Source organism: Syngnathus acus, chromosome 8, assembly GCF_901709675.1.
Source record: "Syngnathus acus chromosome 8, fSynAcu1.2, whole genome shotgun sequence".
Taxonomy (NCBI): domain Eukaryota; kingdom Metazoa; phylum Chordata; class Actinopteri; order Syngnathiformes; family Syngnathidae; genus Syngnathus; species Syngnathus acus.
The window spans coordinates 2746325-2764415 of NC_051093.1; the positions used below are offsets into that span (position 1 = coordinate 2746325).

The 18091-nt window shown below is 46.4% G+C and overlaps 2 protein-coding genes across 3 annotated transcripts; both read right to left on the reverse strand.

Moving 5' to 3' along the window:
- Positions 1–13: 13 nt before the first annotated feature.
- On the reverse strand, positions 14–5560 carry gas7a (growth arrest-specific 7a). 2 transcript variants are annotated; one of them, XM_037257527.1, is made up of 11 exons: positions 5464–5560; positions 4630–4913; positions 2701–2790; positions 2486–2601; positions 2332–2406; positions 2093–2171; positions 1767–1898; positions 1569–1692; positions 1368–1447; positions 1165–1263; positions 14–904 (listed from the first exon to the last, which is right to left on the reverse strand). In XM_037257527.1, exons 2-11 carry the CDS (start codon positions 4750–4752, stop codon positions 791–793), a joined length of 1032 nt encoding a protein of 343 aa, XP_037113422.1. In that variant the 5' UTR covers positions 4753–4913; positions 5464–5560; the 3' UTR covers positions 14–790. The 2 variants fall into 2 exon arrangements, with proteins under 2 accessions (XP_037113422.1, XP_037113423.1); XM_037257528.1 differs by lacking the exons at positions 14–904; positions 5464–5560 and adding an exon at positions 924–1050 and having other exon boundaries at positions 1127–1263; positions 4630–5043.
- Positions 5561–6412: 852 nt separating this feature from the next.
- Positions 6413–16675, reverse strand: LOC119126330 (myosin heavy chain, fast skeletal muscle-like). Its single transcript, XM_037257526.1, has 39 exons — positions 16472–16675; positions 16141–16284; positions 15902–16058; positions 15800–15827; positions 15612–15726; positions 15454–15546; positions 15322–15385; positions 15150–15248; positions 14971–15074; positions 14759–14897; positions 14561–14679; positions 14328–14477; positions 14087–14257; positions 13712–14021; positions 13561–13640; positions 13396–13483; positions 13208–13325; positions 13012–13135; positions 12818–12954; positions 12481–12736; positions 12150–12392; positions 11897–12073; positions 11684–11829; positions 11520–11610; positions 11056–11445; positions 10853–10979; positions 10668–10786; positions 10373–10569; positions 10124–10307; positions 9877–10042; positions 9684–9808; positions 9303–9611; positions 9025–9228; positions 8815–8940; positions 8526–8696; positions 8329–8433; positions 8157–8252; positions 7869–8003; positions 6413–7354 (listed from the first exon to the last, which is right to left on the reverse strand). Exons 1-39 carry the CDS (start codon positions 16673–16675, stop codon positions 7331–7333), a joined length of 5835 nt encoding a protein of 1944 aa, XP_037113421.1. The 3' UTR covers positions 6413–7330.
- Positions 16676–18091: the final 1416 nt, after the last annotated feature.

Sequence of the window (18091 nt, forward strand, 5' to 3'; positions counted from 1 at the left end):
CCAAGAGCACAGGTTGACTTTTTCAAGAGGAGCTTTATTTTTCTTTTTATAATTATATGTTACTAATATGACGGACAGGATGCATTCCATACTGTGCTCACCAAAAACATTCCCAAAAAGATGAGACGGACAGCGCACAAGGGCGGCAAACTCGGAACATCAAATACGCAACAATGAAACACCAACAAAACACGAGAGGTCATAAAGGACCACAAAATCCAAACAAAACACAAAAACAAAATGTTTTGTAGACACACACAAGCATACTGCACATGCAATTACAGTTAACAGCCCACAGGGGGCGCCTCCGTCCTGTCATCTGTGTACACATAGCAAAAAAATAAGACAGTGGAAATGGTGGCAAACAAGGAACCCAGAAGAGACAACATGAACGCGTTTCATTTAAGTATGTGGCGAGCGCAAACTAAAATTGCTCCATTTGTTCTCCCGGGTTCTTACCAAACACTCGAGGCACAAGAGGGTTTTCCAGTGTGACGCCATCCAACTTTTTCCCGCCTCCGATCCAGTTTTTTTTTTTTGTGAGCGGAGAAGAAGCATGCGTGTCCAGCAGCTATCTTTGAAAATATGAAAATATTCCACCACCAGATCCTCTTGATATCCAAAAATAAAAGGGAATCATATCAAGGCTTTTTTCTTTTCTTTTTTAAACGAGACACCAAAACGTTGAACAGAACTTTAGTGACGTAACTACAGCAGAAGTCGAAGAAGAAGCGAGCAGGGTTCATATGTACTAGGGACATGCTGGTTCTGGTTCTGGCTGTCCCTCGCTTCAGATGTCCAAGTCCACAGGCCTGACGTGGCCTGTCTTGTTGTCTTGGACCCAAAGCTCTCTGTCCTTGGCCGGGTCCACTTTCTGCAGCAGCTGGTCCACTGGCTCCACCGTCTGGACACAAGACGATAGTGCAGCCTCATTATTTCTCATCTGCCTGTCTCGTCACGGTCGAGGAAAGCAAAAATGTTCTCCGACAAATGTTGACAGCCAACAAGTATTCAGAAGGTAAGACGACTTTCCTTCAGCTAAAAAAATGTCTGAGCACAAGGGATGACAAATTATGAAACGATTGGACGAATAATACTTTAGTTTTTGGGGTGGGGGTCGTATTACACCTGAGCACAAAGGAAAATCAGCTAGGTTGAACTCACGCCCTGGTTGAACATGTCCGTCTCGTGCCTCAGCGTGGTGTACTGCCGCAGATGTTGCTGGATCCACTCAATGCGATCCACCTCCAGTTTTTCCAGCTCCTGATTGGACGCCGCCGCAACGACAACACACATATCGTCATCTCCTCTGTTTTTATTTTTATGATAGTGGAACATGTTGAGACAGAAGTGAAATGAAAACGTACCATGCTGGTGGTGACCATCTCCTCAAACCACTTGGACTGAGCCTGGTTGTAGAGGTCCACGCAGCGCATCAGGTCATCCCCTGAAATAAGCCCACATGGAGAAACACCTGAATATTTTTTTTTCTCCTCTAATAGCCACCAGAAGACAATCAGGACAACAATGGAGCAGTGGGCGTGGCCAGGCAGCTGACGCGGAGCTACCTGCTTGTGTGGATTTCCTGCGAGCCTTCTTGATGTCTTCTTCCGTCTTGTTGCTGAGTTTGATCTCCAGCTGCTGCGTCTTGACATCCAGATCCTTCTGACGCTCAGCCAGAGCTTTACGGGCCTGAAAAACGCACCGTGCAGAGTGGCCTGAAGGGGGCACTGCTGCGGGAAAGGTGCTACGGCGTTTCCAAGTACCTTCTCGACACCGACGTAGCGGCTGGCGAGCTGTTTCCTGAGGTCTGCGATGTGATGGTCGTGCTTCTTCAGGTCCTTCTTGAAGTTGTCAGCTCGGAACGTCAGCAGAGGCTTCTCGACCTCGGAGTGAAGCTGAACACAACAACGTCATCCTACCGGGAGGTCAAGCTTTGAATTTGAAGACAAGATGCAAATGAATATCTTCTCAATTTCATTTCATTGTTTCCTTTTTCTCATTGAGTGAACACAAAGCAGCAAAAATGTGGGGCCCGACTGAGTTAGCCCAATTACCGTAGCAGTCAATAAAAAAAAAAAAAAAAAGTTACCTTGTTGGAGAATTTGAGGTGGACTTCTGCCTCATCATGTAGACTTTTCTTCAGCTGAGTCCAAGCTTCTCCCAAGGTCCTTCACACAACCAACAGACACTTGGTTAGCCACCCCAGCTAATCACTAAATTAGGAACAAGTCACTAATCAACGTCTTTTGAATGGCAACACGTTTATTGTTGTGTGTGCGACTGTGCATGAATTTGAACTTCCACACACACACAAAATCCAAATGTTACCCTTCTTCCTGTGCCGCCAGAGTGCTGAGGGAAAGTTTAGATAAGTTCTTGGCATATTCCTCCTCAATCTTGATCCTGGCGCCCAAAGAGAATATCCTCCTCAGTCTTCAGAAATGAATTTTGAGATTTACTAAGTGTGAAACGGCATTTGAACCTCTCGTGGACAAACTCGGCCATCTCCTTCTGCATCTGTTTGCCCTTCAGTTGCTTCTGCAGCAGAACCTCGAAGCCGCCCACCGACGTGGCCCCCTGGGGGTCCTTTTTGTCCGTCTGCAAGACAGGAAGTCTGGCTCATACACCTTCCGAGTCTGCTCGAACGTAGCGGAAAGTGTGTACCATCCGTCAGTTTTACAATAAACCACAACTGACCCAGAAGTAATCGCAGTAGCTCCATTCGTTGGGTTTGAGCAGTTGCTGCTCGGGTCCTTCGCCGGGAAGCGGGAACGTCACGCCGTTGATCTACGGAACCAAATAAACACGGAAATCAAGAGCGGGAAGAAGGAAAGTGTAAAAGACGTTTGTGAGGTAAAGCGGTCGTGCGGAGGAGGAAAAAGGTCAGGAGAAAAGCTCTGTTGCCATGGCAACATGGAAGCCTTCAGGGAGGATGGGGGAAGGGGGGGGGGCTAACGCGGTCAGTGTGGTCCGTGTCAAGACTCCAGCGTGCGTCTCTAATTAGTTTCACGCTTAAAATGATGTAACACAAACACACACACATATACACTTCATGTGCAATTATGTAACACACAAACACACACACAAAGTGGTGATTCCCTCTCAACTGTCACCACAGATCAGAGCAAATGGACACACTCATAATCATGGCAAATGACAGCGTGCTTGACATAGTGGGCAGCGGTTTAGCACATCCGCTTCACTCTTTTGAGGTTCAGGGTTCGAATCCGGCAGTCCAACTGCCTTGCGGGAAGAATTTTTGGTCTGTGATGAATGCGAGCCTATGTAAGAAGCAACGTGACAATGTGAGGCTTAATCAGTATTGTTTCACTCTGACCAACATCAAGCCTCCATCCCATAATGTCCCAGTGGACCACAAGCAGATGACTAACACAACCCGCTTACATAATCGCACGCACGCGCGCTCGCAATTGGCTTCGGGACACGTCGCAAAAAAGTGGCCGATTTAGCAGGCGTCACTTTATTAATTTTCCGCCCTGGTAGATCAAAGTGACAGTTTCCATGACAACGGTTTCCATGCAGACGCCCGCCATCCGACAGGTTTATCGCACCTCAACGCCGCTTGGCAACATCCAACGCTATTGTAGTACGGGACTGGCTGATGGCGATACGGGCATGTAGGCATGTTCAATTTGGCTGTTGCTAGGCAACACGTGACTTGCCCTCTCAACGCACCCCCCCACCCCCAGAAAACTATCTGTTGCCTCCGCTTCCCTTTTTTGGTGCCAGGTCCAGACAAAATGGTTTCCAGAACCGGGGTCCAAGTGATCCCCCCCCCCCACAGCCAAACAAGTCGCTGCGAAGGTGAAAGCAAGGTTAGGGCTCAATCTTGTATCTGAGGGTCAACCATGCGTGCGTGTGCGTATGTATCTCCATGGCAACAAAGTGTGCGCGAGTGTAACGTGAGGCGCACAAAAACAACCGACGTCACAATGACGAATGACTTGCGTGTGTGTTTGTGTGTGTGTGTGCGCGCGCGTGTGTGTGTAAAGCCGTTTCTGCAGCGATTCTCTCGATATCAGTATCTGGCTTTACAGATTTATTATTCGCTATCCAACTTTAGATCCATGTACTAGTCGATTCTGTTTTCTCACTAATAGAACAATTTTAGGTCTGCAACTAGTTGGGTAAAACTGTGCACTTGTTGACGTGTTACAACTAGTAGCTCCTACTATTGAACTAGTAAATGTTCTAAAAATCACTCGTAGCAAATAGTTGTCAACTAAAGCACACCTGTAAAAAAAAAAAAAAAAAAAAAAAGATGTCAGCCTGTTGTCAGCCTGGGCTTCCGTCGCCATGGGAACTGGACCTGGCTGCATCTCGTTGTTCTCACGATGGCCGCGGGTCACAAAACCTGCGTTCCCACCCCCCTCATGTCTCCACGCATCATTAACAGACATAATGAAAACAGCTACGAACGTGACGGCTTTCGAGAACAGCACTAGAACAAGACCAAGACCGAGACAGAGCCCGCGCAGTCTTCTGTGTGTGCAGCACGGTCACGATGACCATAGAAAAGAAATCGATGGATGGATTGTTTACACACGAGAAGTCAAACACACAGATATTGCACGGAGACTGTAGATGGAAGAGGAAGTGGCTTACCGTGGTCTTGGTCTCCTTCACCTCGTGGACTCGCCTCTTGGCGGGTGACACGGATCCGGGCGGCTGAGGGGCGAGACACGACGGGTCGTCAAAACTCTCCTCGGTGTCAAAGCTCCCCTCCATGCTGCTCCCTCGCACCTACTCCCTTCAGTCGCCAGGCTGGGATGCGAGTGGAGAGGAATGGGGTGGTTGGGGGGGGGGCAGATGGCGTTGTGAAGGTAAGAGGGAGAGGGTCGGGGTGGGGGGAGGTGGCAGCAAGTGTAGCCTCAGGTTACTCAGCTGCCCTGTGAGGTTGAAGGCGGTGAGAAGAAGGGGGGCGGTGGGGGGGAGGCGCAGACTGTAAGAATCAGCGACAAGCCGCCTCACCTCGCCTCACGACGACGTGTGATAGGAAGGGAAAACGAGAAGCAGGAGGAGGAATGGGGGGGGATGAAGGGAGCAAGGGAGGGAGGAGGAGCGCTTATTTACACCCCCTTCCCCAGAGAGAGGCGGTGGGGGCTCTGATGCATGATGGTCTTTAAAAGCCTCATTACAACAACAGGCAGACGGGGGGCGCTGAGCGAGTGAGAGGAGGCAGCCAATGAGAGACGGCCTCCGCTGGGAAAGGTGACCAAGAAGAACTGAGGGCAAGCAAAATTCGGGGAAACACGAGCAATCCACTCCATATTGGTCTATATTGTGAGATGGCCATTTTTGAAACAATGTTGGAAGCCAAATATTATACAGTATAGTACAGTTACTTTAGAATATAAGTAAAAAGTCATCACAACATGCTCGCCCGCCCTCACACCTCCCTCCCAGCAAGCACCTGACGGAGGTCCCGCACAAGCTCACCTTGGCGGCACACATCATGGCAGCACTCCAGGCAGCGGGTGAAGACCAAGACGTCCGGAAACTCTCAGACGTCAGGTGTCATGAAAAGTCGACGGCCCGTATGGGCCAACATGGGCGAATGTTGTCTGACCCATTTGGTTCACGTGGTTGGGCACGACAGCTGTCGCATTGGCATCGGCCGGCGGACGCCGGCCGTGCGACCGTGCTGCTGCTGGGCGGTGCCTCCATGTGTACTAGAGCTCGTTCTGCTGAGACTCTTGGTCCACCATGGTGAGAAAGGTGTAGTAATCACGGTCATCACGGCTACGATCAAGTTGTGGTAACCCGTACCTGTGAAAAGTTCTTAAAATAACAGGAAAGTTATCAGTGTCAAAATGTTACTGAATCATTTTCAAGTATTCACCGCGCGTACCTGACTTGACTGGAGCGGCATCATCACTCAAACGTTCCTTTCCTCCTTCTTCCTTGCCACCGTTGATTTATGAGCTGTCCGCTCACTACGAATCACATCAGCACATCTGCCGCCAACCACAAGAATTATAGAAGAAAATATGTGCTGCCCTGAGATAACCGAAAAATTTACTGGCCAGGGAAACTGGCCCGGTTGAAACAAGATTAGCTGCCTTAATCACTTAACTGCTGCACCCCTGATTCAGCGAATTAAATAATTATTCATCACCATCAACTAGAAATGCTGCTGGGATGTCAGATTTCAGTGAGGTTATGTCACAATCATACAAGTGCTTCGTTTGGTGCTAGTTTGAATGGTTCCAATTCCTTGCACCGTGGCTTTAAACACAATTATTTTATTAAGCAAGTATTTTGCCCTAACTGCAATCAATTCAACGTTGAAAATAACAATTTGCCTCTTGTTTCCCTGCAACTTAAACTGCAATCTGTTAAAAATATTTATTATTAGTGTAGTTGTAGCAAGGGGGACAACAACAAATGTTTTTCAATGTTTATTTTTCTGAACATGTAATAAAAGCAACTACATGGAGGCACAAATAGAGATGATAAATGTGAATCTGACGTGAACATTAAATGATTGCACGAAACTGAATGCTAAGGGAAGCCTAGCTTGTGTAGCAAGTTAGCATCGTCTGTCAGCAATGTCCATGAAATCTGTGTGAAGTTTAGATTAGACATAGTAACTAACCTTTTTCATTTGGGGATTAAACACTGGTCAGCGTCAGGTCCAGTCGTCTGGGATCATTATCATTGTTTTTTTTTCATATATATATGTATTTTGTGTTGTAATTGAGACTATCGTTGCTTCGATGGGGAACGTAGAAACAATTAGCCAATCAGATGTCAGCATTGTGTTGCCAGGTGTTAAACAAAATTTCCCCAACGAACTGATTATTTGACCAATCAGATTCGGAGTGAATGACATCGTTTCACAGGTCTGTGACGTATCCATTTATGCGTCCCCTGATTGGATGAATAAAGTGATGGACGGTCAGCGTTAGTAAAATTCATTTTGGCTATTAGCTAGCTCCAATACGGTTTACTAGCTCATCATTAGCACTGCGGCTAATAAAAACTCATTGTTGAAACATAGAGACACGGTGGGCTCTTGAAACAATAATAAAAGAGAAAGGTTCAAAGAAACAGCAGATTTGGTGAGTATTAAATGTAATGCCGTTTTTTTAGTTGGTGCTGTTCGTGTGTGCGCGCGTGTGTTAAATGTGTGATATTATTTGTTTAATTTATTATTATATATGTTATTATTGTTGTTTTGATTAATGGTTTTTTTTTACTATTAAATATCTATTTTTAAGACACAATTAAATGACTAAGCATGCAATGATTAAGATGTGATGAAATGGCAGCGGCTATGGTGGGCATCTGGGTCCACATTCTGCTACTCTGCTTGTCCCTCGGGTGCCTGAAACAACAAGCAGAACTGTTAATCAAGCTTACTGTGGTGGAAGGTAAGTAAGAAAGTCCTTCTCTGCTGCCCTAAAACACATCTAGAAGCTACAACCGACATTTGGAGCCAAGATTCTGAGATCTGTTCCACAAAATATTTTTAATTGATCAGAGACAGTCAAAGAACTTGCCCTTGTAACGTTTATCTTGGCTTCACTGCTTTTAGCGTGTGTATGTATATTTTGTGTATGTTTTTGTGGAACTATGTTGAAGTGAGGGCAGAGCTTCATTTAGCCAAGCCAAATGTCTAATAGAAGAAATTTTTACAGCCAATTAGAAGTAGAAAAACAAGCCTGCACCGACCGCCACATATTTATTCCTTTTATAATCAGCATATGAATATGATTTTTTGAAATGTTTTTATTAGATATAGGTATATCTATCGTGAACTGATCTGAATGGTATACTGTACATTGCACAGCCCTTTGTAATGACCTTGATAATTAATATGCAGCAAACATGTCTGCTACCTTTGGCCCGATGTCACGGGTCTTGGCTCGCATCTTGTTGGCAAGCGATTCGGCCACGTCAGCTCGCTCTTCGGCCTCTTCCAGCTCATGCTGAGACTTCCTGAACCTGGCCATGTGCATGTTGGCCTGCTCCTCCTGATGAATGAATAAAAGACAAAAGAGTAGATGCACAGTAGTGAAATAATAACTTGACGAATGAGAAGTACATCAAAATGCCATTAACCTGTTACAGCCCCCTAATAAATAGTTACATATGTGTGGATTTTTAAAAGTTGGTGGTGTACTCACAGCTTCTTCAGCGTGACGTTTATAGGCTTTCATTTTGATCTGCAGCTTGTCCACCAGGTCCTGCAATCGGATGTTGGTTTTCTTGTCTTCATCAACCTAGTAGAGACAAAATTTCATTCAGCAAAAAACCTTCTATGAGCAGAATATAGTCAAAGGATGATTCAGGGTTTACCTGGTAGCTTAGCTCTTTGACCTTCCTCTCGTATTTGCGGACTCCCTTGATGGACTCGCTCGAGCGCTTTTGCTCAGCTTCCAGTTCGGTCTCCAGCTCGCGAACCTATTTAGGAACATTTAGTGCAGACAAGTAAGCTAAAGTTCAAGGTAAAAAGAAAAGTCTTAGATGATATACTAGTATACACATGGTCGTACCCTGGCCTCCAGCTTCTGCATCTGTTTCTTTCCGCCCTTCATGGCTAAGTTCTCTGCCTCATCCAGGCGGTGCTGCAGGTCTTTGACAGTCACCTCCAGGTTCTTCTTCATCCTCTCCAGGTGAGCACTGGTGTCTTGTTCCTTCCTTAACTCCTCAGCCATCATGGCGGCCTGCAAGGACCACAGCAGCATGATTCCAATTTCAAGTATGAAGCCCAACAGCATCCTTGGGAGACCAGCTTAGCCATGTGCTTGTTTCAGTTTGTGAATAAATCATTTGTTGACTTACATCAGTGATGGCTTTCTTGGCCTTCTCCTCTGCATTCCTGGCCTCCTGACTTGCTTCCTCTATTTCAACGTGAAGCTGGGTAACATCCGTGTCCAGCTTCTTCTTGGTGTTCAAGAGACTGGTGTTCTATCAAAGCCAAACCAGACGCTGGTGGTGAAAATACACGTAGGAGACTACATTTGGGTGGTCAAATCTTGTGATGAAAACCACCTGGGAATGAAGAAGTACTGCACGCTCGCTGGCATCGATAAGTTCCTGTTCCGCCAATTTGCGACTCCGCTCTGTTTGCTCCACGACTGCTCGAAGCTCCTCGATCTCAGCCTGCAACAAGCCGGTCCTGCGCTCCATCATGGCCACTTGCTCCTTCATGTCGTCGTGACTTCGAAGGGAGTCGTCCAAGTGGATTTGGGCTTCCTGAGAACACAATGGAGTTTTTGGTCAGAATGGTATTTCCTCTGCCAAGATCTGGGCCAGGAAAGTGATCAAACCTTCAGTTGCGCTTGCACGTTCCTCAACTGTTTCATCACTTCAGCAGCCTGTCTGTTAGCATGGCCCAGTTGGATCTCCATCTCATTCAGGTCTCCGTCCATTTTCTTCTTAACTCTCAGGGCATCATTTCTGCTACGGACCTCGGCGTCCAGAGTGGCCTGCATGGATTCTACCACTCGTTGGCTGTTCTTCCTCAGCTGGTCAATCTCTTCGTCTTTCTCCGCCACTTTACGGTCTACGTCGGCTTTGACTTGGTTGAGCTCCATTTGGATACAGAGTATCTTGGATTCCTCTTGTTCCAGGGAGGCCTGAACAAGTGAACATTGTCTAAATAGTTTGTCTTCTTTCAAACGTTTGATGGCATAGTGTATGATGCTCACCTCAGCTTCTTCCAGCGCAGTTTGCATGTCATATTTTTCGGTTTCAACATTCTTCCTGAATTTCTCCAATTCATGGATCGTCTTCCCGCTTTCTCCGAGCTGTTCAGTCAGATCCGTGATCTCCTCTGAGTTTAGACAGAAGGCATTTTTTATTAAATGGTCTCAGAAGTTGATTCGTAACTCTTGAGCTTACGATGCAGGTTCTTGTTTTCCCTCTTCAGTGTCTCCAGGTGATCAAGGGCCTCCTCGTACGAGTTCTTCAGTTTGAAGAGCTCCGTGCTCAATGATCGCGATTCCTTTTGAGCGCCTTCCAGCTCTGCCAGAGACTCTTCATACTTCTGCTTCCACTCTGCTAGAATCTGAACTCAACAAAACATGGTTGTCCTTTTCATTCATGACAGGAAGTCTAGAGATTGACCTCCGTTTTATGATCCAGGTACCTTGTCAAAGTTTCTTTGCTTCTTGTCCAGTGCGGCTGCTACGCTGTTGGACCTTTCCACATCCACCATAAGATCCTCCATTTCATTGTGAAGTCGCTGTTTAGTTTTCTCCAGCGAGGCACACTTTGAGTTCACAGCCTCAATTTGTTCCTCTGCCTCTTGGAGACGTTGGGCCAGCTTTTTCCTGTGGCAGATAACAGTGCCAAAACTCAGTGGGGTGAATCATTCCAACCTTGAGCCTGAGCTTACTTAGCCTCTTCCAGCTCTTCAGTGCGTTGGATGGCATCTGTCTCATATTTGTTTCTCCAAAGAGCAACCTCGGTGTTAGCTTTGGACAAAACACGCTGCAGCTCTGCCTTGGCTTCCTGCTCCTCTTCGTATTGTTCGCGAAGGAGGTCGCAGTCATGACGAGATGATTGGAGGCTGTGTGCCAGAGCGTTCTTGGCCTGTGGGGGTATAGACATGTTCGTATCCTGGGATAGATCGTTTTAAAACATAATGAATTGGTCAAATTATTAGTATATGTGTCAGCAGCTTTTATGACCTTTGTTTCCTCCTCCATGAGTCTTTTGAGCTCATCAATTTGTGAGGTGAAACCCTGCTTTGCTCTGGTCAGCTGGGATACGATGCTCTCTCGCTCTTCCAGTTGTCGGGATAACTCGGCTATAAGACGAAGATTTTGACTTAGTTTGACTTCGTCCATACGGCTGCTGAATGGAGTTCATTTACCATTCTCATTTTGAAAACGGGCCTTCTGATTGGTGAGATCTGCAATGTTCCGACTGTTTTCATCATTTTTGGTCTTAAACTCCACTAGCTGGTCCTCCAGAGAGCGGCAGGTCTTTTCGAGGTTGACCTGTTCAAGTGCAATTATCAACACATCAAGATATGAGATGCGGTCTCAGGATTCTGAAATCTCCTACGGCACTAACCTTAGTTTTTGCCACAGATTCCATGTTGGTGGCTACATCATCTATCTCCATCTTAAGCTCACTTTTCTCCTTCTCAAGTTTCTGCTTGATTCTCTGCAGGTTGTCGATCTGCTCTCCAAGCTCAGCCATGCTGTCCGCATGCTTCTTGCGCAAGGCGGCAGATGTGGCCTCGTGATGCAGTGTGGCCTCCTCTAGGTCACGCCTGATTTTCAGGAACTCAGCCTCACGCTTCTTATTCATCTCAATCTGAGAGGCAGTGGCTCCTCCGGCCTCCTCCAGCCTCTCGCTGACTTCCTCGATCTCCCGGGACAGGTCGGACCGCTGCTTCTCTACCTTGGCCCTCGTGGATCGCTCAGCTTCCACTTCTTCCTCCAGTTCTTCAATTCGAGCCTTGAAACAGAAAGCGATGGATCAAGGAGGAGTCACTGTCAGTATGGTTCATGTGTGAACCAAAGTGTCTTTACATGAAGCTCCTTCAGCTTCTTCTGAAGCTGGTTGTTGATGGTTTGCTCGTCCGCAATCTTGCTAACCAGCTGGTTGGTTTCAAACTCCTTCCTGTGGTGATGAGAAAATAAATGTCATATTTCAGGTGCAACCTCTCCCTTGACCCCTGCCTATGTCCACCTACTTCTTCAGCCTCTCCTCAGACTGCTGTTTGTCATTTTCCACATCCATCAGGGATTCTTGTGTAACTTTTAAGTCTCCCTCCAGCTTACGCTTTGCCCTTTCCAGGTCCATGCGAGTCTTCTTTTCTTGCTCAAGGGTACCTTCAAGCTGAAGAGCAGTCAGATGGATTAGCCTGGCTTGTTTGAGAGCACCTGAACATCCAGTCGCAACTCACGTCATCCACTTGCTGCTCCAGCTTTGACTTGGCCTTTGTCAACGAGTTGACTTTGTCTTCCTCGGCTTGAAGGTCGTCCATGGTCTGCTGGTGGGCTTCTTGAAGGGCCTTCTTCTCTTTGCTCAGTTTGCTGATGCTTTCTTCCAGGCCCGCCAGCTCCTCTACCAGATTTTTAACCTTCAGAACAAATCACTTTCAAGTTTTGTTCTGAGCATAGTTGAAATAACCTCATCACGCAGTCGACTGCCCAAACCTTGTTTTCAGTGGCGTGTTTCTCTTTCTCCACTTTAGCCAAAGTGATCTCAAGGTCATCAATGTCCTTCTTAAGCTCGGAACATTCATCCTCAAGTTTTCTCTTCTTGGTGGTTAATTCTGAGTTTATTTCCTCCTCATCCTCCATCCTCTCTGTCACCTCTTTGAGTTTGGCCTCCAGCTGGATTTTGCTTTTGATCAAACCCTCGCATCGTTCTTCTGCGTCAGAGAGGGTCTCAGCGTCCTGAGGAGGGAAGTCAATAAATGGCAAAAACTTTCTTTCTTTCTTTCTTCCTTTTTTTTTATCAGATTGGACGTAAAGCAAAACTCACAGATTGCACTTGAAGTTGAAGGTCATTCTTCTCCTGCAGCAGAGAAACCATTTTCTCCTCCAGCTCCTTCCTTTTGGACTCTGATTTAACCAGGTCCTCCTTGCATTTGATGAAATCTTCTTTCATGGTGGCCATCTCCTTTTCTGTCTCTGCGCTCTTGAGCAGAGGCTTTATCTTGAAGAAAAGCTTCATCCATGGCCAGTGTTTGACATTCATGAAGGAGCGCAGGTTGTATTGTAGAATCCACACACAATCTCTGTCAGATATGCACATCACATAGGTTGGTCTGTGCAGAAATCATTTCATTGTCATATTGAAAAGGGATTGATCCCCATACTTTTGGGCAATTAAGTTGATATATTCCTTCCTCATGAGATAACCTCGACAGACAGCTTGCGTCTGCGTCACGAGAGAAGCGAGTTTTTCATCTCGCAGCTCCTCCAGGGTTCCCAGTAGACCAGCTTTGAAAAAGACCTGGAAATAGAGGCAATTCTTGTTAGAAAAGGTCAGCCCAACATGAGGGACTCTTACCTTGGTCGTGCCAAAGCGGTACTGAGTGTGATCAACGTCGATGGAACCCAGAAGCTTCTCAGAAGCTTTCTTGCCATCGATGAACTGTCCCTCAGGAATGGCGCTGGCGTTCAAGATGCGGTATCTGCTCGTTTTGGATGAAGACCATTACAATCTGCAGTGATTTAACATAACACGATTTTGGCACTTGAATGACCTCTGCTTGAAATCAGCATAGAGAATCCTGCTGGGAAATCCCTTCGTGCAGATGCGGATCCCCTCTAGCACACCGTTGCAGCGTAGCTGATGGATTACCAATTGATTGTCCATGATACCTGCAGGAAAGAATTGTTAAACTAATGGTTGAATCAATTATTTTTATTTTAATCCTAAATTCAATGGTACCTGGTGTTTTAACCTCATTGGGAATCAGACAACGCACAAAGTGAGGGTGGGTGCTCCTCAAGTTAGTCATCAGTTTACCGAGATTTTCCTGAAAAATAGTTGGGTACACATGCTCTTGTGGGGGATGGTCCAAGTCACGTATATGCAAACATAAATTCTTGGTACCCTGAAAACTGCAGACACCGTCTGGAAAGAGCCTCCCTTTTTCTTTCCCCCTTTTTTCCCACCTTTGTCACCACCGGACTCTACGAGACAGAAACAAAGTGTTTTAAGGACACTCAGCTGAAACATGGAGGTCGCTGAACACATTTTGTACCTCCGTCAGCCCCGCCAAAGCTGGCATAGAGGAAAGACAGCAGTTTCAAAGAGGACTTCTGGTAGAGCTGCACCACAGATTCATTCAGCGGGTCCTTGTTCTTTTCCAGCCAGCCGCTAATGTTGTAGTCCACAGTTCCGGCATAGTGAACCAGGGAGAAATGAGCCTCTGGCTTGCCTTTGACTACTTTGGGCTTTTGGAAAGCATTATTTTTCCCAAGATGTTGGTCATAAAGTTTGTTCTTGAAGGAAGTGTCTGATGCCTTGGGGAACATACACTCCTCTTCAAGGATGGAGAAGATGCCCATCGGCTGGGGATTTAAGAAGGAATTGAAATGCTGCTTGATAGTAAACATTTTGTTGACGTGTATCTCACCTTTTCAATGAGCTCAATGCAGGCGGCCAGGTCCATGCCAAAGTCGATGAACTCCCAGTCGATGCCTTCTTTCTTGTACTCTTCTTGCTCCAGCACAAACATGTGGTGGTTAAAGAACTGCTGCAACTTCTCGTTGGTGAAGTTGATGCACAGCTGCTCCATGCTGTTGTACTATAGGAGGAGGTGACCTTGAGCATTCGAGTCCCAATATTAACAGACCAAAATGAGTGTCCCAACTCACGTCAAAGATTTCAAATCCCGCAATGTCCAACACACCAATGAAGAACTGCCGTGGCTGCTTGGTGTCCAACATCTCATTGATGCGTATCACCATCCAGAAGAACATTTTCTCATAGACGGACTTGGCCAGGGCGCCGACTGAATTGGCCACCTTGAGTAAGAATAGTTTATTTCAGTACGATTTTTGTTCTCAATCAAATCAAGTGCATTCGGATGACTTGGTTGTTGAGGTACCTGGGGCACGGTCTGGCCCTTGGTGACATACTCGTTCCCCACTTTGACGCGGGGGTAGCAGAGGCCTTTCAGCAGGTCGGCGGAATTCAGCCCCATGAGGAAGGCCACTTTGTCGGCCACTGAACGACAAAGCGACAAACAGCAACTGTGTGTTTGTCTGTGTCTTTCAATGTCAACGCAAAGAACTTGCAGCCTCACCCTCAGTGCCATCGGGCTCCGCCTGTTCCTCTCGCTGCTTCTGCTTGAACTTCATGTTTCCATAATGCATCACAGCACCAGTCAATTTGTAGATGGACATTTTCTCTTCATTGGTAAAGCCCAGGATGTCAATGGCGGTCTATTGGATCAAAAGGGAGTTCAGAGTGGTTGGTTGAGAGGCATCTGTACACCATTGAATAAAGCGAGCTCACATCTGTCGCCATGAGCTCTTCTTTGTCGTCAATGCTGGCCACCGTGATTTGCCCCTGACTGATCATGGGGAAGTCGTATGGGTTTGTACTTATGAGCATCATTTCTTCAGAGAGAAAAGAAGATTGTTACATTTCTTTAAATATCATTAATCTGCCTCATCACACTCATCATCATTTACCAATCAGCTCTGCTTTGTGTCCAGTCATTATCTGGTAGAAGATGTGGTAGCTTCTTTCGTCCGACAACTGGAACGTGACTCTTGACTTCTCCAGCAAATCTGGACCATAGAACATGTGGTATCTGGTAACTCAGTATGGAATGGACGCTTCTCTTTGGAAAGATAACCTTACATGTTTCAATATCAGCTGAAGCCAGTTTCCCTGTTGTTGCAAAGTGAATTCTGATGAATTTACCCTGAAAAATTGAAAAGATTCTCACATAGGAAAAAAGACTAACAAAATACCAATACATGTTGTACTTACAAAACGTGAAGAGTTGTCATTCCTCACAGTCTTGGCGTTCCCAAATGCCTCCAGCAAAGGGTTTGCTGAAATGATTTGATCCTCCAGAGTTCCCTAGTAAACACAAGAATGAAATCCTTAACGTTCCTACTTGGCAATGGAGAGTTTCAATCTCGTACCTGAATCTTTCCAGATGTCTGTTCCTTCTTATCGCTGCCGCCAGACACCGCGATTGTCGCAAAGTACTGGATGACACGCTTGGTGTTGACAGTCTTGCCTGCACCAGATTCTCCACTGTGGAAACACAGTGACACTTTCACGCACAGATCCTCAAGAGCTCAAATTGGAGTTCATGCAAGTGACTCACGTGATCAGCACAGACTGGTTTTCACGATCTGGCAGGACACGAGACAGTTTCATTTAGTACACAAAGCTTATAGTTCTGTGAAAAAGTATCCTGAACATTCACCTGTGAGCATGTTCTGATAAGCGTTATCAGACACCGAAAAGATGTGAGGAGGAGCCTCCATGCGCTTCTTGCCCCTGTAGGCCGACACCACTTCCGGGTCATACACCGGCAGCCACTTGTACGGATTCACAGTCACGCAGAAGAGTCCGGAATACGTCTGAGCAGGGTCACAAATGTGTCAAATTATGAGGCAAAAGCTGGAAATCCCACAAAGGCCTCAGACTTGGCTTCAAACTCACGTAGATCATCCATGCCGCATAACGATCTTTGAGGTTAAACAGCACAGACGGCTCATTGAGGTGCGTCATCATGGCCATGTCCTCGATCTTGTCGTACTTTGGCGGATTCATGGGGTGGCAATCTTCTTCTTTGACTGTTACAGTCTAAAGTGGGCAAAATACAATGACACCACTGCAAAAAGTTCTGGATATTGGGCTTTGGACTGAAATTTCAGGCTGAACCCAAAATTGTTAAAGGGGAACCTTATGTTCAACATGTCACTTTTAGATTACTTTTGCACAACTTCCAGAAGGAAACTTCTTAACACATACGTATGTCTCTTCTCATCACCTCATTTGCTTGCGTCTTCACTGTGGCTTGGCCACCTTCTTTCTTCTGGACCACACCTCGGATGTACAGTTCCTTGGGATCCGGTACAAAGCAGGCGGTCTTGGCATCAAACGGCCGGTTCTGTGCCTCAATGCGCTCCCTCTCAGGTTTGCGCAGAAAGACGGAGGCCGGCCCATACTGGGCCATCTCGGCATCGCTGCTCATGGTAACCCCTGCAGACAAGACATCGGAGTATCAAAGCACACCACAGCATGGAACACTAAAGATTTTGCTTCGCTTTCATACCTGGCAGATTCCCCCCACTGAGGTTTCTAATCAACTCACCTACGTGTCGGAGAGACGCAGTCGGCTGTGCTTTGGGTCAACGGTCTGACTGAGAAGCTTCAGCGTGAGTCAACGAGTGGACAGCAGGAGCTTTCTTTTATCAGCATCATTTGCTTCACACGCAAAGCAGACATTCCAAACTTGGCAATGTGACTTTTCTAATGTCAATCCTGCCGCATTACCAATCTTAGCCATCTTAAAATGGCTCTTCCGGGATCTTAGCAGCAAGACATCTTTGGCGACAGGTGATGATCTTTCAGCTCTATTTTTATGTCCACTCATCACTGTTGCGGGCTACTTCATTGACATCGTGGCTTAAACATACTCTGATATCAAATTATGTTCCCCATTGAAATACTTTCCAGCCACCCGACCAAAAATATTTTTGGGTTTACAGGTTTTATTTTGTGGCATTAGTTTTGGGAGAAGACATCAGTGTGGTGTGACCACTACTAGAAGCTTAGGCCTCTAAATCCAAGAAAGCTGTCTTGAAGGAGATGAAGCAGGTGGTTCTTGAGTCCGAGGTAAAAACCAAGGTCAGGGGCTTTTTGACACCCCAGGGGGCCCCAGGCAAAAAGACGATGGAGGCATCCCTACCACATAAAAAAAAAAACTGGTCAATAGATAGGTAAAGATATCCTGTAATAAACATTGTCGCTGCTTGTTTTTTTTTTTTATTTGCTTTGAGTTGCGAGACAAATTTTAAGAATGAGCGAGCTTCAGTTGGGAAACCGCCATCACCGATGCACTGTTAAACTGCAAAGTTTAGCTGTTTACTTGAAAAATTGACCCCCCTGTCATTAAAATAAAAAATAAACTAAAAAAACAAAAGAACAACTCTGGCCCAAGGTTAGAGGCCCAACTTGTTTCCAAGTTAGAGGGCGACGGCAACACATGCGGGCTGCATTTAGCTGCGGAGAGTGTGGGAAACCTAAGGAGGTGCGGACTGCAAGTGGGAACACCAGCGATGGCCCCTGAATTTGGTTCCTGGTACTTCACTGGGAACTTCTTTGCCTTAATCCAAGTCATAACCTCTCTACCGTCTGACCAACCAATCAAAACACAGCAAAAGAACAATGTCATTGAAGGCCAGCACTCTGACTCTATCCTACATGTACTGGTAGCAGTGCATCACAAGTGGACCAACGTCTTTATGTCCATATGTCTTCTCATGGGATGACCAATCCGGTCAGCCTGCTCTTGATCTTGGCCAACGGACGCCAGCAAGCGTGCTGACAGGTTGGCGGATGGTGTCTGTCCTCTACTTGTCCATGTTGGACGTGTACAACCTTCGTC